This window comes from Rhipicephalus microplus, chromosome 5 (genome assembly GCF_043290135.1).
Source record: "Rhipicephalus microplus isolate Deutch F79 chromosome 5, USDA_Rmic, whole genome shotgun sequence".
NCBI classification, from domain to species: Eukaryota; Metazoa; Arthropoda; class Arachnida; order Ixodida; family Ixodidae; genus Rhipicephalus; species Rhipicephalus microplus.
Window position 1 is genome coordinate 126,292,510 of NC_134704.1, and position 23,280 is coordinate 126,315,789.

A 23,280-nucleotide genomic window follows, 5' to 3' on the forward strand; every position below is an offset into this window, starting at 1 on the left:
TGGAACCACCTTACCCACCTTCCAATCATCTGGCAAAGTGGAAGACTGCAAAGACTGCGAAAAAAGTTCAGCGAGTATAATGGAAGAATAAAGTTTTGTGTTTTTTAAGAACTTTGAATTGATGCCGTCGTTGCCTGCAGAGCTAGACAATTTCATTTTTTCTATTATACGGCACACTCCAGATGAATCAACAGATATGAAATCCATAGGAAAAAAAGAAAGGTCTTCGACAGAAGGCATAGAAAAGGGTGTTGCCCCAGAAAAACAAGAAACAAATACATCATTCATCACATTGCAGCAGTCACGATTGGAAACAGCATCACCATTGCTATCTAGTAGGTGAAACGTTGTAGATCTGCTGCCACGAACTACATTCCAAAATTGCGGGGATTATCTTTCAGTAGGGTGGGTAGGGTAATGTTGTGGAATACATTTTTAGCCTGCGCAATGGCGTTTTTGTACAATGGCGTTTTTGTAGATAGAGGTACTAATCTTGTTTTGACAAGATTAGTACCTCTATTGTTATGAAAAAAAATACAGGTCGAGACTTAACTGAAAATGCTTTAAAGCTGCATCTAAAGAGTGCAATGTGCCTGTTAAATGGTCCAAAGTGTGCAGTCTTCGAGCACCTTGCCGCCGATAATACACCGCTGCTCCCATTGTTGATTGCATTAGCTGAAGAGTCGAGCCTCACTCTTCAAAAAACAGTTTCCCTAGCTGATGCAGCGCAAAAAATAAAAGAAGCAAGCTTCTGCGCATTTTTCGAGCGCCGCGACTGGCTTATCACATAGTACGTATCTGGGACAGCCATCGACCGCTGCGTGCCTGTATGTGCTATGAAGCCTATTTGCGGAGTCCATGTATTCTCGAGCAGCGCAGCTGAACAATGTCTTTTTCGTGTAATTATCTCCACTATGAATGAAAATAGCCATTGCTCGCAAGTTAAAGCCGTTGTGCGGCGCGCTCTGTAGGAATAAGCTACGAGCAGCTGGTCCGATTTGCGGCAGTTGTTGGCTTGCAAAAGCTAATGCACCAAAAGTCATTCACACACGTCAGCCGGAAAGTTCGTGATGCCGCAATGGACGACGTCAGCACCAATCTTGCGAGGTCAAAAGAGCTTGCAGTGAGGAAACTTAGCAGGGACGACATTGTGCCACATACCATCATACATAATGGCAAACGTTCCACAAAATGACATGACGCTGGACTTAACTTGGATTTCGTAGTCTTGTCAAACGTCCTAGCTTGCAGTTGGCACAAGGCTCTGCCAGATAGAGCAGAAGTTTGGCAAGTGTTTCATGGACCCGTCTGTGAGCGAAATGTCTGAGGAGTCGGCTCTAAAAAGCCGAGGGACAAACTCATGGTGATGGCGTATTGTAGTGGCAGTGGCCACTATAAGAAGGATTGTTCTTGGTGTGCAAATTTCATCACGTCTTTCATAAATAAAAACGCAATTTTAACGTTAAAATTCGTTTTTCTCAAAACAAATTTTGCCCTTTTTTTTTTTAATGTGATCCTCCTTTTTCGGGCACTTGAAGTGCTCAGTTCTGCATAAAATTTTGCCAAATTTTTTCTCCAAAGTACGACAAATACAATTATTTAGTTTAAGTTTCAATAACTTATAGTATAGTAAAAACTATGTAAACCTTTACTAGGGTTGGTGAAAAATGGACTTTTTACGTATAGTACTTTTCACGCGTATTACATATTTTACATTACATTACAAGTGCTTTCTAATTCGCAGTCTACACCTTATTTGAAACATTATGAACTATGGATGGTAAAAAATTATGGAAGTTTAGAGATGAAAAGTTGGGGGACAAAAGGATGAAGGTTTTTACTATGTCCTGTTGCAGAGCTAATAGTATGCAACTTGCAAGAAAACCAACTATATATTTGGTATTCCAGCCGCACTCTGTCCTTAAACGGCTTGTTTAGCACAACGTCGAGCGGCTGGAGGGTGGACGTCATACCATCTGGTATCACGGCGAGGTTCGTTTTCCCGTCGCCAAGTGCGCGTTTCACTGCGTCGGTTAAGTGGCCACAAAACGCATCCAACACCAGCATGCTGCGAAGACTCAGCAGTGCACCTGGCCGACGGTTCCACACCACTCTTATCCATTCGAGCATCATGGCCTCGTTCATGTATCACTTTTTGTTGTCACGAACGACAACACCGGGCGGGAACACTTCCTTCGGCATTGTCTTGAGTTTAAAAATGACGAAGGGCGGAAGCTTTCTACCATCTGCCGTGCATGCCAGCACGACGGTGAAGCGCGAGTGCTCGTTGCCAGTGGACAACAGCTTCACATCCTTGGCACCGCGCTGCGCGATTGTGGTCGACGAAGGCATGTCAAACCACAAGGGGGTCTCATCGGCGTTACCAATTTGCCCCACCATGTAGTCGTTCTGCTCCTGAAACCGGTTCACGAAGCGCTGAAAGTTTACGAGCTTGTCCTCGAACTCCTCCGGCGACTTTTGACAGATGGATGTGCGCCGCCAGAGAGAAAACCCTTTGCGTCGCATAAATCGACGTACCCAAGAGTTCGGTGCGCGAAACTTCTCTCGAGAGCCTAGCTTCTCGAGCGAGTTCCACGGCTTTCTTGCGAATGGTATCCACGGTCACTGGCAGCGAGCGCGCACGAACTTCCCGCACAAAGTCTGCTAGCTTATCCTCCAGCTGCGGATGAACGGCACTTTGTCCACGAAACGACTTTTGAGGATTACACCTCTGCAGCTTCCCTTTCTGCGCCCTCCAATAGCTCACACTTTTTTCCGATACACCAAAGCGACGCTGAGCAGCCATATTTTAGGGGGACCCAGAGCCCCGAGGCCAACAGTGTAGCCAAAGACGGACCTAAACAGACAAATATTGAAGCCACACGAAGTCCGCGAGAAAAGAAATCTACGCAAGCACAAGGGCCGAGCTAAGTCAGACGTAGGCTATATTAACATGCAGGGTGGCAGGAATAGGTTAAAGTGGGAAGAGATAGATGAGCAGTTGAGGCAGGAGGAGCTGATGATATATGGGATTGTGGAGACACATCTTCGGGACCTGGAGCAACCACCCCGATATCCAGACTGCGAATGGGAATATTGCAATAGAACAGAAGGCAGCAAAAAGGGGGGTGAAATTGGTGCATTTATACATAAGAGCATGGGTTGGCAAAGAGTCAAGCAGGGATGAAAGGAACATTTATGGCTAAAAGGGAAAGTGGCAGGGCAAATGACACTCCTTGGTGTCGTGTACTTGTGGACGGGAGCAAAGGCCAGAAAGGAAAACCAGGCAATGGTAGAGTGTATATAAAATAACATTCAGGAGTTAGGAGGAGAGTGCAAGATAATTATACTAGCAGATATGAATGCACACATAGAAGATATAGATGTGTAATCCAACCCAACAGGCAAAATGATCATGGATATGTGTGAAAGGCATGATTTGATCATTTGCAACAGTACGGAGAAGTGTGAAGGGCAAATAACATGGGAGGTAGGAAGGCTTCAGTAGACGATAGATTACGCGCCGAAATCACATAGGTTGTACGATAAGCTCAGGGGAATGCACATAGATGAAGGTGGCTCCAGAAGTCTGCGTAGTGGTCACAATCGTATCAAGCTAAGTTTTGGAAGAGTAGTAAAAGAGGGAAGGAGACAAGATGAGCAACTACCTGGAAATTTTTATACAGAAAGGCAAATTGAAATAGCTACTAAACAAATTGAGAAAGTGATCAGTGAGGATAATAAAACAGTGCGGACATACACAAATCTAATTACTGTTTGAGCTAGAGCTTGCTAAGGCACGTGACAAGTCACCCCGGAAAAGAAGACAAGCCCAAGAGTTGGTGGGATGAGGAAGCCATAGCAAAACGTCAGGAAGCCTCTAGGGAACACAGACATGCTAAGCAATGGGGTGAACCGACAGATGATGTTGAAAGAAAATGGGAAATATTTCCAAGCTCTAGAAGGGAAGCATCCCGTCTGATGAATGAAAAGATTAGAAGAAAGGGTGCTCAGTGGCTGGCAGAAGTACATAAAAAGGACAGAAAGGCAGCTGCAAAACTTTGGAACCATCTAAACTCGCCAAGAAACGAAACAAATCTAGAGCAGAGGTTCATAACTACAGCTCAAGGTGCTAAGCTAGAAGGGGACGAAGCTATTGAATATATAAGAACAAGGGTGAAAGAAAAATTGCAACAAAGAAGTACTTTATGCACCACAATAGACAAGGACGAATCAAGTGGTGCAATGGCTCCATTTTCACAACGAGAGTGGGAAGGGCTGAGAAAAGGGTTCCTAGTAGTACATCAACAGGCGCAGATGGCATTCCAATTATGCTGATAAGGACATTGGGTCCGAAGTATAAGCAGGCTTTGAGAGAGGCAGTGAGCAGAACTATAATCTATGGTGAAGTCCCTGATGGATGGAAACTTAGCAGGATGAGCATGATTTATAAAGGAAAGGGGGACAAAGATGACAAACAACTACCGTCCTATAACAGTGACATCAGTGGTCTACAGGCTGGCGATGCCGATTTTAAAGGAAAGACTGCAGGCATGGATAGAGGATGAGGGGGTGCTGGGGGAACTGCAGAATGGGTTTCGGAAACACAGGAGGTTGGAAGACAATCTTCTCACTGACGCAGTGCATCGAAATAGCAGAAAAGGAACACAGGCCCCTGTGGCTAGCATTTTTGGATATTAAGGGAGCGTACGATAGCGTGGTTCAAAAGGAATTGTGGGGAATACTGGACACACTAGGCATGGAACATGTAGGCACTAATCTTTTAAAGGATATCTATAAAGGCAACAAGGTAGTTATAAAGTGGGAAAAACAGGTATGCAAGCCCACAGAGGTGAAACGGGGGCTTAGGCAGGGGTGCCCCTTGTCACCCTTATTATTCATGATGTACCTACAAGGATTAGAGGCCAAATGAGAGGGAAGTGGACTGGGCTTCAACCTCTCTTTAGTCAAACAAGGAAAACTCATTAATCAGGCACTACCAGCATTAATGTACGCAGATGATATAGTGCTAATAGCGGACAACAAGGAAGATTTGCAGAGATTGATGGACATCTGCGGTAATGAGGGAGACAGGTTAGATTTTAGATTCAGTAAGAAAAAATCAGCAGTCATGATTTTCAATGACAACGAAGCTAGCGAGCTTAAAATACAGGAGGTCACGCTAGAGATAACAGATAAATACAAATATCTGGGCGTATGGATAAGCAATGAAACCGAGTACCTAAGGGAACACGAAATATGTGTGACGACTAAAAGTAACAGGAATGCAGCAGTGATGAAAAATTGGGCACTGTGGAATTACAATAGGTATGATGTTGCGAGAGGAATATGGAAAGGGGTCATGGTTCCTGGGCTGACGTTCGGCAAAGCGGTCTTGAGCAAGAGGTCAGAAGTTCAAGCAAGATTTGAAATTAAACAACGTGGAATAGGTAGGCTTGCTTTAGGAGCTTACGGGAATACACCAAATCAGGGAGTGCAAGGTGATATGGGATGGACATCATTTGAGGGCAGGGAAGCTAGCAGCAAGATAAAATCTGAGAAGCGATTGAGAGAAATGGGGGAGGAGCATTGGGCTAGGGAGGTTTTCAGCTACTTGTACATGAAGAATGTCTATACAAAATGGAGGAAGCGAACCGGGAAATTGACTAATAAATACTTGGAAAACAGCAGGCGGCCAAACCAAAAAGAATTATCGGTTTAGAAGAAGGTGAAGGAAGCCGAGACCGATATGAGGAGAATTGGCATGATTAGAAGTCCGCACTAGAGATCTATCGAACTTTTAAGCAGGAAATTGCCAAAGAAAGGATCTACGATAATACTCAGGGTAGTTCTCTACTGTTTGAGGCAGGACGGGAGTATTGCGAACCAAGACATATCGGGCCAAATACGAAGGGGTAGACACAGTATGCAGTGCGTGTGGAGAGGAAGAAGAAACTGCCAGACACTTGATAATGTTCTGTAAAGGGCTTCACCCTACAGTTCAGGATGATGGCACAGAGTTTTTCAAAGCACTGGGGTTTAGGGACAGGGAGGGCAAAATAGACTAAGCGGGTAGACGTAACTAGAAGGAGGTTATCTGATTGGTGGCTAAAGTCAAGGCACGAGTGAAAATTAAACCCTTCACTGCAAAGGACCCGTCCAACTTTACCATTGAAAGAAAAAAAAAAAAAAGAAATCTATTGGTTAGTTCAAGCATTATGGCTAGGTGGCGTTAGCTGCGGCCCGATCTAAAGGGTACAGCCACATTCATCTATCCCGTTCGCTTCTGCGAACTCAACAACATCTAGTTTAAACGCAGCGGAGTACACTGCCTCCTCGCACCGCTAGACATTCAGTGAACGAAAAAAAAAAAAAGGCCACTAAACATGCAGCGCAATGTCAAGCTGAGCGAAAACTCGGAACAGATTGGAAGTAAATCACGAACACAAGAAAACAGACGGAGGAAAAAAAACAAACCAGACTGCGATTGGATTTGGATGCGGATATGGCCGCGTCCGGCTTCACAAGCACATGCAAGCCACATGTTGCCAGACAGCGTTGCACTTTCGGCTAGACATCTCTATACAAGACGAGGGGCGACTTTAGCCTATTATTTTATTGAAATATCTCTAGATTTATTCCAGTTTATATGGTAGTTTGTTACTTCTCACATCTTTTGTTTATTGCGACCTTTCCTGCAATGTATTATCACACTGCTGCAACAGCCCTTTCACAGGCCTGCAGCAGGTAAATAATGAAGAAAATATGAATATAAAGCACGACAAACTGACAGACAGTATTTTCGTCACCCAGGCCTTGAACCCAATAAATGGGCATTTTTGCCTCCCTTTTTCGCACCGAGGGAAATGTGGCTGCCTGTGGCCTGGCGAGTGTTGTTAGTGTTGATGCTTTGATACTGTTAGTGCCAGCGCACTTTTTAATATTTGCCTAAAATTAAGTGCTACACTCTCAACAGTTGTAGCCACTTGCGAGATGCACAGAAAGTACCATAGTCTTCAGCTTGTGTCGAACCGCTGAAGCAATTCGGCATGCAACCGATTCCCTCTGTGGCAGAGCAGCACTGCTGCCCCTTTTGGCAGTGTATGAAGCAGCCCCATAGCGCGACTGCGAAGTTTTGAGACCATGAGCAGTATTGAATGACTGCTCGTGGAAATTTACCATAGTCCGATTCTTGAGGTCAATTCGTCTTGGGAATGAAATTTCTACAGGCTACGCTGATAATAGTATTTTGCCGTAAGCGTACCTTGAAGTGAGCATATCTGTCCCCCTACGATTCCCTTTCTTGAATTTTGAAAGAGTGTAGGTGGGGTCATATGGGTAAAGCTCGACTAAGTGACAACTTACCGCTTATAACTCGCACTGTTACTCAATTTCAGCTGCTATCAGAATTGACCGAGATATGGTAAAGTGCAAATTGCCATTCCTTTCGAAATCGAAGAAAAAAAATTGCACCAGCCTATAAAAAGTCCAAGGTTTCAACATGGTGCTGAATGCATTCGCACTTGGTTAGGTAGGGTTCGAGCCGGGCTATGCAGTCTACAACTTACCGGGAGCTTATCATAAAGCTGTACTCGAATTGAAGCACTTTGTAGCAAGCTGAAGTTCCCTCATAACCTTGCATTGAATTCCCAAACACAGACGATAGAGACTAAAATACATACTGCTTTAACAGCCCTTGCACAGGCAATCCATAAAGTGGATGGGGGAATAGCCGCTGTGGTAGCTCAGTTGGTAGAGCATCGGATGCGTTATGCGAAGGTTGCAGGTGCGGTTTCTGCCCATGGCAAGTTAGCTTTTTGTCCACTTTTAGTCCCATTTGCATTACCTAATAACATCCCCTATACTTTCCTAGGCACGATTGTCCGTTAGATCACATTAATATTGAAAGAATATGCCATGCAACAAAGTTCTCGGCAATGATATTGCTATACTCGGCAACAACATAGCAATGAAGCAAAGGTCGTAGAGGTGGGACTCGCATTTGCAGTGCTACGCTAGTAATACAGAGACTTCCAGCCAATTTCCGTTTTGTTTGCTCACATTGTTAACGCAAACTGAACAGCGCGTTTGCGGGCACACAGTGACCCACTATTTCGTGGATGCCATGTTTACTTTGGAAACCATGGGAAGGCTGCAAAGATGGCGTCATCCAAGAAATCAAAAGGAAGGCGTTCTTGCAAAGCAAACAACTACTTCACCTACAACTTTCCACGATTGAGAGTCTCAAAATAAATAAAGCAGCATTCATTTACCAGGAGAAAAATGAGAAAATTACCAGTAAACAAGTACAATTTTTGGCACGGTAGCAGGCACAGGTTTCGCATCTTTAGTTTCCACAGTGCCGTTAAGAAAAGTTGTTGCAGAGTATAGCGACACACACCCATCGCACCTACTGCCTGCAGTACTTGACAACCTGTGCAGTTCACAGTGGTTATTGGAATGCTATGATGTGTTCTACTGTCAGTCTTGCCTTTGGTGCTGCGATCCTGTTTGGCTGTCGCAGCGGTGGTCTCTGTGGTAACTGGTTCGCCGGTTTTTGCACCACAGTGCCGAGCTTCTGACCAGCAGCGGCTGGCTTTTGGCTCCCTTGGAGTGGCTTCTTTGCAGCAGCCAAATTCTCGAGCCGAGTCTGTAAAAAAAAAAGTACACAAAAAGTATGTCAGGTTGATTAAAGAGACACTGAAGTGAAATAACAATTTACGTCAGAGTAAAAGCTCAATGTAGGACAACATTTAAAACCACAATATTAACAACAGTGGTGGGCTTTCCGGCTGTGCCGATTCACAGACCGCTAACCCGTTCATCCTGATCATGCAGGTTTCTGCCCGCATCATCACCGACCTGCTTGCGTCTGCCTTTCCGACAGCCTCCTCTGCCACTGCGGAAAACTTTGGGCCTGCTGGTAACAGAAGCAAACCTTGCGTTTGCCTCGTGCCTGCGGCCCATGCTTCGGGACATTTAGCAGCGCCCCCAGACCCGCTGTGGATCATCGAAACGAATCCAGCTGCCCCATTTCGGTCGACAACATCTTATGCGCAGCCTATAAAGCAGCAACCACCGTGCACTGTGGGCTTCGCGGCTGTGACAATTCAGACCACTAACCCGTTCATCCCGATATGTAGCTCGTATCAAGCACTTACTAAAAAATCAAGCGACTACTTTTTGACGCAGCTGCCAAGCCCACAGTGCTGCCTTTTACTTGTTAATGAATGTATCGATGCCATACGCACCTTGCTACTGCTGTCAGGGAATGTAGAGGCAAAACCCGGTCCGGACAAAATCGTCCTCGATGAACCGAGAAAGTTGTCTGCCGCCCAGGCCACACTAATATCCGAGATACAGAGCCTCAGGACCCAGCTAACAAGTACAAATAACACTATCGCTAATCTAAGCACCTGCCTCGCAGACTTGGAAAAGCATTGCCAAAATCTTCTAGCTCTCCAAACAGAAGTTGACGCCCTTAATTCCAAGACCAGTCAACCATCGTATGTGCGACATCGAAGAGCGCCTTGACAACCACGAGAACCGTTCCCGACGCAACAACTTGATATTTTACGGTTTTCCCCGACACCGACCCGAATGAAACATGCGCTCAATCGGAACAAATAATCATTAACCACCGTCTCCAAAGCTTTGGTCTTACAGTCGAGACTAAGGATATAGAGCGTGCCCATTGTGTAGGACGTTGCAGCACTAACTAGAAACGACGTATTATCGATAAGCTTTCATCCTTCAAAACTAAAGAATATCGTTTCGAATGACCCAAAACTAAAATACACCAATTTCAGCATGGGCAACAATTTCACACGTTTAGTTCGAACTGCACGAAAACAGCTTGTTATCTTTTCTAGGAGCAAATCAGTACCATCTTCATTAAGCTTCAAAACCCTGCACATTGGAGCGCAGCGATACATCTTTGGCAGTTCATCAGGAATTGTCAGAACTGTATCGTAGGGAGCATGTCGCCGTCAGCAAGCACGCCATTAGCCTCGTACAAGCGCAAGAGTAAAACTCATTTTTTGTACTTCATACTAACATACATGGTCTTAAGTGCGTGCCCCTGTCTAATCAAATACAATCAGCCAGCAGTAGTGTACCTATACTAACAGAAACATGGCTCAATGACGACATTTCAGATACACAGGTATTGGCCGACTTGCCAAACTTTAACATCTTTCGTTACGACCGCAAATATGCACGTGGCGGAGGCATACTCATCGCCACTAAAAAAGAACCATCACGCTCTCTAATCAACACATCTTCGCAACTAGAATCATTTTGGCTAATAGGCCCCACTCGAAGGGACCCAGACTTCGCCCGCAAACTTAACGAAATATTATCCCAGCTTACCAATAAACACCCTAATGCACGAATTCGGCTTTATGGGGATTTCAACTTTCCCTTCTTTAATTGGCTCAATTAGGCTTCACCAACCTCTGGAAATACTGAAGCAAGACAATTTGTCGATGTTTGCCTCAACTTTAACCTTATACAACAGGACACCGAACCAAGGCGCGTCACTAGTGAATCCTCAAACATTTTAGACTTGGTAATAATGAATAGCCCCGATAGCTTAAAATCCATTGCATACTTACGGGAAATCAGCGATGCCAAAGTTATTCACCCCAAAAATACGCCCGCATCTTCCTCAAAACAATTCACTTGTATGACAAGGGTGATTTTACAATGATTGTGAATTACGAGATTTCCTGCTATACTTCAAATTTGATCTCTGTTCCTGTTCTCTCAATGACAGCTTGCTAATGCTTAAGGACAAGATAAGATAATTGACTTGACTAATAAATTCATCCCCACAGTGAGCTTTACTGCCAATAAAAATAAACCACGATTTTCCAGAAGCTTGAAAGCACTCGAAAATAAAAAAACGTCTCTTCCGAGCTACGAAGTATAATTGTAGCGCGTGCGCATGGGACAAGTACTATGCTGCGGAAGACGCTTATGCGGAAATTAAGAAAGCGAAACAGACATTCTATCACAATGACTTACCTAAATTCTGAAATTTAACCCTAGAAAATTGTGGCAAATCATAAACCCTCAACCAACACGATACATCACGCTTACAAACGATAAGGATGAAGACCTAAGCAACACTGTGCCTATACCTTTAACATCGTGTTCTCATCAGCGTTCACTAAAGAAGCCAACGTACCGTTTCCCACCCCACCAACTACGACATTACCAGCGATGGTCCCAGTTGCGTTTTCTGTTAGTGGCATTTCACCACTTATTGACAAAATAAAACTCATCATCGGCTGGCGTAGACAATATTGTTATGGGAAGGAGATCGACTCAGAGGGGTAGTCACCGATGTATTTTCAGCCGGTTAGGCGAGCAGTGCCAGCCACACAGATTAGCTCACGCCAGTCTATCTCCACTTTGTCGACCTCACTTTGGATGATGTGACGCTCGGCTGCCGACACCCGATATGGATGCCTATGAATAGGATGCTCAGTACCAGTGTTTATGCGGTGGCTCATACCGGTAGCTTTCCCCAAGGGACGGCCACTGATGTCAAAAACGTCGATGTAGGACAGCAGAACCCGGTGGAGCTCATCAGTCTGCTGCGGCGTTAAGTTAGAAGCGATCATCGAAGTAACAGCGCTGTCGGAGCAAGTGGCAGATTGATGTTGAGCGTGGGGGTCAGAAGGGGCGGCCATCGCGAAAACATCTACCGCATTGTCTTCCAAGGTGCAGAGCAACGCCAAAGAGATTCCTTGTGGCAAAACTTGAGGTGAGAAGCTAAAGTTGACAACTGGGAGGCACGTAGAACTTCCTGCGACGGACAAAATGGTGTGCGGCAATGTAATGCCACGGCTTATGAGGACATCGGTGATAGGCGTCAGAACATAGTCCCCGTCGGGAACTGGTGGTATTGAGACGAGCTCTATGTAGGTCAGCGTCTGTGGAGGGAGGCGCGCGTGTCCCGTTGTGCAGAGGAGACTCGGCCGTTGTGTAAGAGGTTCTGTTGCGGGCAAGTGTAGACGGAGCGTACTGGTCGAACAGTCTATGAGGGCAGAATGGGCGGACAGGAAGTCGAGGCCTAAGATTACGTCGTGGGGGCATTTATCAAGGACGGTGAAGAGAGCAACTGTGTGTCGATCGGCGATGCTCACACGAGCGGAGCACATTCCCACGATAGATGCTATTCCACCATCAGCAACACGGACGAACCGAGTGGTCGCAGGTGTGAGAACCTTCTTGAGCTTGCGGCGAAAATAACTCGTCATGACGGAAAGTTGGCCACCGGTGTCGACAAGAGCAGTGACATATACGCCGTCTACTTGTACGTCTGTGAGGTTCCGTTTTGTCGGTATCGTCAAAAGAGGATTTTCGGTCAGTCCGAGGAATGCAGCGTCACCTCCGGGGGCTGCAACGCTTAGTTTTCCGTCTGGGAACCTCGTGGGAAGGCGGGGGAAGATGGTCGGCGGGGCTGTGGAGAACGAGACTGGCGACGTTGGGGGGATGGAGAGCGGGAGTAGCGTTGTTCAGAAGCGGATTCCTGGGCAAAATGGTCGCGGCTGGTCTTATGGCGATAGGCAGGACGTGCATAGAAGGGACGAGAGCACGGTTGTGCAGGAGGACCCCAGCGACTTCTGAAATGGCGAGAAATGTGCCCGATTCTGTGACACGAGAAGCATATCTGCTTGTCATCGTGTGTTCGCCATGCGGACGGATTACAGAACGTTGAGGGAGAGCCGGTCGGGAAGGGACGTGCAGGCGTGTATCGGGGCTGGTAGTCGGTGCGGGGAGGCGGTGAGATAGAGTGAATTCCCAAGCTGGCAATTTCCTGCCGGACGACCGCTTGAATGAGAGGCAACGTAATTGGCGGAGAGGGGTCGGGGGACGTTGGTCCCACCTTAGCTGGAGCAGCCGCTTCAAGCTCCCGCCTGACGATTCGCATCAAGTTGTCACAGGTGTCTGGTGCATGATATGTGTCGAGACACGAGGACGTCGCAGTGGTGTTCGGGAGGCGCTGGAACTGATGGGAGATGCGTCTGCTTTTAGCTTGTTGGAACCGGCGGCATTCTTGAATGATCGCATCAACAGATGACACATTGTTGAATACCAACAAGTTGAACGCATCGTCGGTGATACCCTTTAGGATATGCGCAACTTTTTCAGGTTCAGACATTTTCGTCAGCTTGGCGGCATAGTGAAAGGATAGCCTGAATATAACCGATGTAGGGCTCCGTGGAAGATTGTGCGCGAGTCGACAACTCATTTTTTGCAGCTTCACGACGGCCAGAGATGTTGCCAAAAAAGCTCACGGATCTTTGCCAGGAAGCTGTCCCAGCTTGTTATGTCATGCTCGTGGTTATCAAACCAAACACGAGGGGTTCTGTCGAGGTAAAAGATGACGTTTGCGAGCATAAGAGTGGGATCCCACCTGCAAGTGGCGCTGACGAGTTCGTAGAGGCGTAGCCACTGGTCGACGTCAAAACCCTCGCTGCTCGAGAACACACCGGGGTCTTTGAGCGCGGGAAGCATCACGAAAGTTGTTGCGGGCGCTGGGTTGACAGGTTGGGCAGAAGGGGGAGCGACTGGAGAGGATGTAGCCGAGTCTTGGGTGGTCATGTTGTAAGCCGCGAGGGAGCGCCCGCTTCGGAGTTCCGTGGCGAGGACGGGGATCGCACAACTCCACCAAATATGTTACGGGAAGGAGACTGACTCAGAGGGGTAGTCGCCGATGTATTTTCAGCCGGTTAGGCGAGCAGTGCCAGCCACACAGATTAGCTCGCGCCAGTCTATCTCCTTCGTCTTCTTCAGCTCCATGCACTGGCACGTAGCAATATTAACACCAAACTGTTAAAAAATACAAAGGATATTATTGCAGTGTACTTTGACGATTTTTTCAAAGTCACTCGAAACAGGAATTTTACCAGACAACTGGAAGGAAGGAAAGGTCATTGCAGTCCGCAAATCAGGTTACAGACAGTGCCCTCCAAATTACCCGCCCGTATCTCTAACAAGCGTCCCTTGCAAAATCATGGAACACGTCATGTACTCTCACATAATGCACTTCTTTGACACCAACAATTTTTTGCATTCTTCCCAGCATGGATTTTGTAAATTAATATCTTGTGAAACCCAACTTGCTATATTTATTCATGATCTACATTCTACCCTCGACCGTCACTTTCTAACCGAGGCAATCTGTCTCGACTTGGCAAAAGCCTTTGATAGGCCTAGCGTTATAACTTGCCCACCTGAACCTGCACCGTAACATTCTTGCATGGATCACACAATTTCTTGTTAACCGCTCCCAGCTCGTCTCCATTAAAAATACCCTTTCTAGCTCCCTCCCAATAACATCCCGCGTCTCCCAAGGATCTGTACTCGCACTCCTCTTGTTCCTAATATACATTCTTCCCGTTCATGTATCTTCCGATATCTGTTTATTTGCCGGCGACTGTGTCATCTATTGCACAGTTACTATCATTTATGATCAAACGGCACTCCAACAGGACCTGCATCTCGTGCAACAGTGGTGCGATCTCTGGTTAATAAAGCTTAATCCCACGAAATGCAAGCTCCTGTCATTTCAATGCCAGCGTAATCCTTTATCATTCTCATACCTATTTTCCAATACCGCTATTGAACAAGTGCAGTCATATAAATACCTAGACTTCACCTTATCATCCGACCGTTCCTGGAACGCACACATCAATAGCATATCATCTGCGAACAGATCGCTCGGTTTCCTAAAGCGTCATCTGCGTCACGAACTTCTGGCCTACAAATCGCTCATCAGACCTAAACTAGAATACGTAGCGCGCATCTGGACCCCGCACCAGATATACCTAATGAACCAAATAGAATCTGTACAAAATCGTGCCACTATGTTCATTCATTCTTCATATGACATAAGCATATCATCCCCAAAACACGACATTGATGTTGCTAATCTTTCTGTGCGTCGCCGCAGTGCCAGCCTCTGTTTGATTCACAAATTCTGTCACAGTTTCCCCAATCAAGCACCTTACATAACCCCACCAATGCGCATATCTCACCGCACGAACTATCCTTATTCAATCGCACGCGCTCACACTACTACTTTTGCCGTCTCATTTTTTTTCTTCGACCAGCAGTTGACTAGAATGGCTTTCCCCGTGACATTGCAGCCATCATGTGTTCAACACTTACACAAAACATAATTGCATATTGTTTGTCAGAAGATCACTCTCTGTAAACCTCCATTTGTGAACCCATGCCTTATGTAATATCCCCTACCGGGGTCTTTATTGTAATAAAGTGCCCTACTTAATAGCGGGAAATTCGGGTAAATGAACAAGAAAAGCGCTGAAGCAGGAGATTTTCAAAATGAACCTGATGACATCAGACGAACCACTTACAATAAATCACTAGTAATCGATTTAACTGCACTAAATGAAGAACCTTCCGTGCATCAAGGAACGCAATAAAATGCTGCTTGTTCATTTCCGTTTGAGTCATGGAAAAGAGAACCGCCAGATGTTACTATAGAAAATGGCTTAAGTGGATCAAAAATTACACGGGACAGGTGATGCCATCTAGCGGGACGCAGTTGAAACAAAAAATGTCTGCAATCTCGAAGTCAATGGCAGGAAATTGATCAATGACCATTGTTGCTGCTGTGGCTCCCGCAGCTTTCGGTCTGCTGGAACTAGCACAGTGAAGCCGGGCAACGTTGTGCACAGCAACAGTGACCCGAGTCGGTCAGATGAAGCAGCTTTTTGAGGCGGGTAATTTGAAGCGTGCTAACCCAATGCAGACCATTAAAACGCGATTTTAATTCAAAATAGGCCCTTACTAGGCACATAACTAGCACTACAAGGTTTCAGGACTGCCATTACAACAATCAACGTTGACTTAACAGTTGCCTTTGATTGAAGCCGCAGACCATGCGAGACGGGAGATCACAACATTAGTCCTGGTCGACTCTATCAATAGCATTGCACCCAATGGTGAGGGCACCATTCAATGTGAAACGACGTTTGCCAATCATGGAGCAAGGCAGAGCCTGTAAAAATTAAGTCGACATACATTAAAGGAATGACGCACGTGTGTGAACGTTGAACGAAACATTCCTTGCCGACCATACAGTATTGAACATGCCGTACAGGCATGCTGAAGGGCATTGCATAAGATACCATCAGCAATTGCAAAACAAAAAATACAAGCAAAAGCCGAACAATGTTGTGGAATACAACACACAACAGAAATCAGTCTATCACGAACAGTTTCCTTAAAAGAGACTGATGAATGCGATCCAGAAGACTGTCCCTATATACACTAGCTCTAAGCAGCAGCGACAAGTTAAATGCCTGCTTGCGACCCTGGATGAATACCCACGAAACTAATTGTATTGGAATCGCATCAAGATGGGTGCACAGGAGGATGAAGCGGAAGAAAGTAAATTATCACTGTAAGTGTACCCATGAAACAAAATATTAATTATGCAATGATCTTGAAACGACAAACAAGGTGTTTTATTCAGGTAATGCTCGAACAATAGTCATAGTTGCAAGAGGCTGTTCTATTCTGAATGGCCTCCAACATATGGACTAGACAATCTTGACATGTTGACTACGTGGATGAAGAAATTGGTGATGCGTTGAAGTAGTCACAAAATGTCTAAGCAGTCAGGCTGCTATGAAGCCTTGATGTGAATTGGGGGGGCCGGGCGGGCCGATGTGGTCGAGTCATTTTGCGCTCCGATTGCCCCGGAAAGAAATTTAGGGGACGGAAGAATGTGTGCCACCCTTGGCTACGCCATTGCTTCCGCGACTCGTGAACAGGAAACTGCCCGAAAACGAAACTCCAGAGGCATTCGACTTACGCGACGAAGCCTAGCGCGACGTTAGAAACCGGGCAAGTCATGCATCCCCTATTGCAAAAAAAAAAAAAAAAAGCCATTCCGCGAATGTTCGACTCGAGCCCAAGAGACCTTGAAGTACAGAGAAACACGAACGAAAGAATTGGCTCCTAAAATCCCGAACTAAATTAGGACAGAGCACGTGCGTGCTATCGGTGGCCTCGTAGCTTTACAACGAGCCAGCGTCCACTGCACACAATAAAAACTTAACAGAGCCTGTTCAACACCCTGCGTAGTCTACACGTCACTATAAGTGACCACGCGAACACCTTCGAAAATTCTCGCCATACATAGACCGAAATACCAAAACATGTGCAGTGACAGCCGCGGCGGGCACCTTCAACAAGATTCGAAACAAGCGGCTGGCAGGACAAAATTGAAATCATTGCGCTACGAAAGAGCGCACCGCTGTTTAAGCACGTTCACCCAATGACATTCAATTGAGGCCACAAAAAACACCAAGGAATGCCGATTCCGCAGCGGCGAAGACTACTACAAGAAGCTACCGGGTGCGCTACAGCAACGGCCCACTGCAACAGCTTTCGTCAAAAAAGGGGCTAGCAGTGTCACAACATTCGCCTAGGCTTCGTTGGCCACTCACCCATCTTGAAGAACGTCCGAAAGTGGCCATGTCTTCGGGAGCTCAGACGTTTCTTCGAGACTTCGCTTCCACGCTGCAACGGCCGTCCCTTTGAATGTGCCGCTGATGCACTAGCCAGCCGTCCCACACGCTCCCGCAGCACGTATGAGCCTTTATCAACGGTCCCGACTGGTTCCGATGCGTCATAGTTGATCACGTGACCCGCCCTGGGGGCACCTGGGGGCCACGAGCTGTAGTACTAGTCGTTGTATCTATAGCACAGAACACTTACCAGTGTCTATAGCGCAAACGCTCGCGCGTAATTTGAATTGTCGTGCACACGCGCAAACCAAATAAATAAATCAATAAATATACACGAAAGAACTTTCTTTTATTTTCTGAAGATTCGCGACCATTTAGGCCACCTAGGTACTTGTTAGTAAAAGTTGACGTGAACGTTTCCCTAGGCTGCACGGCTATTCCCGCGCAAGATAAGAACTGTCAGGCGTGGTAAGTCACCTCATTTCTTTTCTCGATTGTCGCATTTAAAAGTATGATTACCTTCTTTTAAACGATGTATTAACACATGGGACTGCTGTGAACTTGTTTTATAAGGACGACATTAATGGCTAAGGGTTCGTCGCGCCTATCGGCAATTGAGGTAGCTCCCGCATTTTACTGTCTGTGTCAACGTTACTCGCTTCACCCGTTTCACATTACGCGTCACCACATATATGTGCCGTAGTGCTCGGTGATCGAATCCGCATAGGGACAGCAAACATGTGAGGAGCTAGCACATCTTAGTGGAGCCAACCCATGACAGTGTATAAGTCGCATTTGGTCGCCGCTCTGGCTCTAAAATGCTTAGATCGCGATGCCCTTACATGACTGCAGTGAGAAAAAAAAAAATGTTTCTCCGATAACTCAGCATGTTGGGGCTTAGTCAGTGGAGACCTATTCAAAAAGATCATATCGTGAACCCTGCATTCACTTTGTAGATCGGTGTAAACTAACTCTTTTATCGCCTGATAGATCCTGCCTTCCATCGGCCACATGGACAGTTTTGGTAGACCGAAGTGTAGTTTACAGCCCGCTGATAAGTCAGCGAAAACTACGCCTGATGAGTCTGCGAAAGCTACAGTATCTCCATTTAACCACGTACAGTCAGTGGCCTGAACAACATTGGCTGCTATTAGGTGTGGCTATCGTAGGTCCCCTGCGTACAGCTCCAAACCCTATCATTACTACTTTTCTGAATGGCCATAAGTCCCTTTTACCAATTCATTCACGACAAGAGACGCCGTTAAGTTACTCAGAGCTGCTTACAATGGTCAGCCACAAACCTTGGTTTTCAGATAATGGACCCCAGTTTACATCCAGACAGTTCCAGGATTTTTTGAGAGGAAGTGGTATTGTTCATCACTTCTCATCTGACTATTACCCGCAGATAAATGGGCTAACAGAGATATTTAAGCGTGTTAAGCCAGTAGCATGGTGCAAGCTTCCCATCTGGGCCTCTAGGTGTTGCCCCCGTTTAAACGACGACAGCGCACCGCCGGCAGCGGCAATCAAAAGGCATTCAGGAGCATGTATAGTGTGAACGCGTAGAAGATTAGCAAGGGACACACTTATGGTGGCAGCGCTAACCAGAAAACAAGCAGTGGCGCCGCACTGCTCGTGAAAGGCACTGTCATCGAGGTGTTGTGACATCTTGAGCGACAGAAGTGCAGGGATGTTGGTGCTTCACCCTTACTTACAACAGCGAAGATTTTGAGCAGTTGTATATATATATATATATAGCAGCCAACATTGGACAGCTTCTGCTGCGGGCATCTGCATTGTGGCTATGCATAGTATGTACCTTGTTTGCACATGAGTGCTGATGCATTCATGTTTTTCACCAGTGTACATGCTAAAACGTTACTTACTTTGCCTTTATTTTATGTAAACACTGACTGACTCGCAATAAAACGATTTATTGTTGCAAGTTGGTGGGATCAGCCTAGTCATTTTGTTCAGCCTGTATGTGGCATCACTAACTTATAAAGCATGCAAGATACTTGTGAGTGTCTACTGAATAACTTACTGCATTGTACATCACGCAAACGAGATAAATTGAGAGAGGCGATTACGTAAGAGGCCGGTCATCTTGTAATTGTCTTGAAGGGGGAGGGGGTTGCAATCTTGCCCCTGGTTCCATATCACCAATGACTGGTTGTTTTGCTTGCCACTAGGTCAGGGGAAAAGAGGCTGTGGTTGATTTTGCTCCTGCTTGAGTGCGTTGCAAGCAGCCGCAAGACCCCTCAGGCCACGTGCTCATATCTTGCCTTTCATAAAAATTGACCTTGTACATGCCGAGTAGCTGTCGCGGTTTATTTATGCAAACAAAAACTATTGTAGCAGTGTTGACATGATGCAGCATTTGCCAACTTTGTTCTTAAATGAAAAATAAATAAAGGCACATGTCGACCAAAAGGCAATTGAATTAAACCAAGAGTGGCGTAATGAGGTAAACAAAGGAAATGCTGCACACCCTGTGTAGGAAATCTGTCTGCAGGCTTTATTGGAGCATTGCATGATACCGTCCAAACATGGCATACCGTAGAACAGTAAAAAACTCTCCAAGCCTAAGCTCTACTATCTCTCTTCTCCCTCCTCCAGTCTGTGTTACGCACAATTTTTTTCATCCTGAATAGATGATTGAAATACCTTATCAATTGAAATGTACGGAAACTTTGAAACAATCGGTGACCGCAGACCAGGAGTGTATACATGTGATTTAACCTGCTGTGGACAAAAAGACCAGGAAGCATTGCCACAAGTGGCACAGTGAGACAGTGGGTTAGTACGTAAAGTATTGTCAATTTGGTTACTGTCTAGGGGCCACAAAAATTTGCTTCAAATGAACCCAAGTAAGTAAGCCAGTTATTGTGTTCTTATGCTGCATATGTTCTCTATAAAGGCTGACTTCGACACATAACAAACTTGGGAACTATGAAAAACAGTGCTAGGTTCATGTTGTTAGCCTCTTCATCTGACGTCGTAATTGCACCATAGTTCACATTTCATGGATTGACGTCTCTGAAATGGTGGACTCTCATCTGTACCCCTCACATAAATAAATGGTTGGCCGCGCAGCATCCAGCAATAGTGTATCTATACAATAATAATTTGCCAACTATCCACTGTCATTACCCTTGTCACTTCCTTTGTAGAATCTTCTAGAAGTTTTGCTCAGAAAGAATGTGGAATGTCTAGAAAACTGCATGCATTTTGCATCAAACTTCTCTTATTTGTGGGTGTGGAAAGATAAACAGTACATTGGCTCTTTCAGTGATTGTTCACTAATTAAGCTTAATAATTAAGAATTGTTAAAAAATATCGACCTGTTGGGTGAAAATGGCAAAAGATAGCTGGATTTGTAAAATTCGTAAAAAGTAGGACATTCGGCTAGCAAGAAAGGTCTCCGGTGCACGTTGGTTTGACACCTTCGAATATACCGGTACGTCACAGCTTAGACGCCCTTTCATAGACGTAACAATATAATTGTAGATAATGTTATCCATCCTCGGTGAACAGGAACTGTACTGTGTGATTTCAAACCAATAAATATCTGGTGCAATTCAACATGTGTCAAAGTGGTGGCTGAGTGACTGTTGCTATTTGAGTATGGCCCATAATACATTGTGATCTTCTTTAGTTCAAGTGTGGTGAAGTTTTTGGAACTATGTAGATTAAACGAACTATGTTGTGTCAGTGACGACACTGTCCTTAAAAAAAAAAAAAAAAAGCTGTTTGCAGGTTTGAACTAGGCTTTATTTTTTTTATGAAAGGAACACGCACAAAGAGAACTAAGTAAACACACACGAAGAAAAAGAATAAACTAACAAACGTTTCTTAAGCAGACAAGTGTCCTAAATAAAGTTACACTTGTGTGACACAGGCTCACCAGTAGGGGAGCTGAGACCTTTGGGTGAGACTTGGTGACCTGGTGCAGAGAACAGAGATGAAGACTGGATTTGGAGAGGTTACTTGATGCTTACAGAGGCCGACCACGAAAATGGAAGTCTTGCTGAAGAGAGGTGTTGTGGACAGGATACGTCAGCGGCCACAGTGAGCCCGTCGCAAGAACGTGTGGACCGTTTCCCAGACGTCAACACTCAGGCCTGGTAACACGACTGTGTCGAATGCTCAGCACCATCTAAACCATCCTCTCTACTTTTCTTTTTTATCTGCATGCGGCTGTTCTTTTTCTTCTTTTACCACATTCGCCATGCTCACAGTTCTTACGAGCAGCACAGACATTGTCGCCTTCTGTCCCACATCACACCATGGCACTGCAGATCTATTGCACGCACATCACAACGAGCTTTATGAACTTGCATTAGTGCTACGAGTTACTTAGTTTTGTATTCAGCTGTACCTAAATGGGCACTTGGGAAGTGCATTCCAAGGACAAAACCTGCAGCGATATTTATTGCTGTTCAGTTACCATTCCAAGGGGGGCAAGGGGGTGTGTGTGGGGGGAAGGGGCTGCATGTCAACCTGTTAGCCACTTAGGACAGCATTTCACGACAAATGCTGAAAAAGTTTTTCAGACTTGTTGTAAGCAATGAGTTTCTTACAAAAGGGCTTGGTATGAGCACTGTCTTCAGTTTCCTTGCTGCACTTTTGACATTCGACCACATTACCGTAAAAGGGACCGTGAAACAGTTTTCATCATTTTGTACGAGCACATTGTGTCAGTAAAGCTTGTTCCAGGTATAATTTGAATACTGATTTAAGCCCTCTGCGTCATTTTGTAATTTATCACAAGACTTCAAACATGCGAATCGTAATGGATTGCAGCGTCTCTGTCAAACACCTTTTCAACTTCTGCCATTCTACGTACTAGCATTGTTTTATGCTACGTAGCACTAGTCCAGCCATGTCGCTGAACCAGCAACTTCCCAGTAACGCGTCTGATGCTCTATCAATGGAGAGCGACAGTTGTCCTCTTGTCCACTTTATCAGGTATATTCTTTATGTGCTATGTGACACCAACAGGCAAGAAAAAGAGAATTCCACGCTAACTAAAGCTTCCAGGTTTAAAATGCATGGCTATATCAGATAAAGTAGACAAGGGCCTGATCGCCACCGTAGCTCAATTAAGAGAGCATTGGAAATGTTTTTGGAAGGTTGCACATTAAGAAACTGTTAGCAGCGAGTCGTCATTTCATCCACCAAAATTTCTTTGCATATATAGCATATATACTACAAGTAATGCTCTATATACTTTCCTTGCCTGCAGCAAGGACCAGCAAATGTCTTGCTGATCTGTTGCCCCTCATTAGGGTTGGGCCTGTCAAAAAGTATCTAAAATACACATGACTTTCATGCTTTCTGGTCCTGTCGAGGCTCTGGGATCAGCGGATCAATGTTTAGTGAATATTTGATGCATGAAATTGACCTTTCATTTTTATTTTTTGAAAATACCCCGAGGAAGCTCTACACTGGGTTTTCTTTTTTTTTTTTGCAGGTAGTTGGATGAAATGTGTTATTCAATGCTAACAAAAAAACACTCACTGGTGGCATTGCTGCAAGCAAATAGCAAACATGAGGTGTAGGGCAATAAGTAAGAATAATTTGTTCAGTAAAAAAAAGCTATTAGATGCAAACGGTGGTATGGGCGTAAGGAGGTTACACAGCTTTTATATGTCCGATGGATTGAGAGATCTGTTGAGCTGGATATGTGGAAGAACTGTTAAGCAAGCCATGAAAAAAAAAATCGAATAGTGGAAGCTTTGTTGTATAGTGGCCTATT

General features: G+C 45.4%; 1 protein-coding gene and 1 long non-coding RNA gene across 4 annotated transcripts in view; one reads left to right on the plus strand and one right to left on the minus strand.

The window, feature by feature from the left end:
- The window catches only part of LOC119174253 (G2/mitotic-specific cyclin-B2), a 39,848-nt gene extending 22,191 nt beyond the window's left edge, over positions 1 to 17,657 (minus strand). For both annotated transcript variants that reach the window (XM_037425088.2, XM_037425087.2), the window contains exons 1-2: positions 17,499 to 17,657; positions 8,492 to 8,650 (exon numbers count right to left, since the gene is read on the minus strand). In XM_037425088.2, the coding sequence (XP_037280985.2) occupies positions 8,492 to 8,650; positions 17,499 to 17,528 (189 nt within the window). In that variant the 5' untranslated portion in view covers positions 17,529 to 17,657. The remainder of the gene's footprint in view (positions 1 to 8,491; positions 8,651 to 17,498) is intronic.
- An 88-nt stretch (positions 17,658 to 17,745) lies between these two features.
- Positions 17,746 to 23,280, plus strand: part of LOC119174254 (uncharacterized) — a 33,583-nt gene continuing 28,048 nt past the window's right edge. The window contains exons 1-2 of one of the 2 annotated variants that reach the window (XR_012895422.1): positions 17,746 to 17,987; positions 21,421 to 21,646. This is a non-coding gene — a long non-coding RNA (uncharacterized LOC119174254). Of the gene's footprint in view, positions 17,988 to 18,007; positions 18,139 to 21,420; positions 21,647 to 23,280 lie in introns of those variants that run through there. The other variant, XR_012895423.1, reaches the window with a different exon arrangement.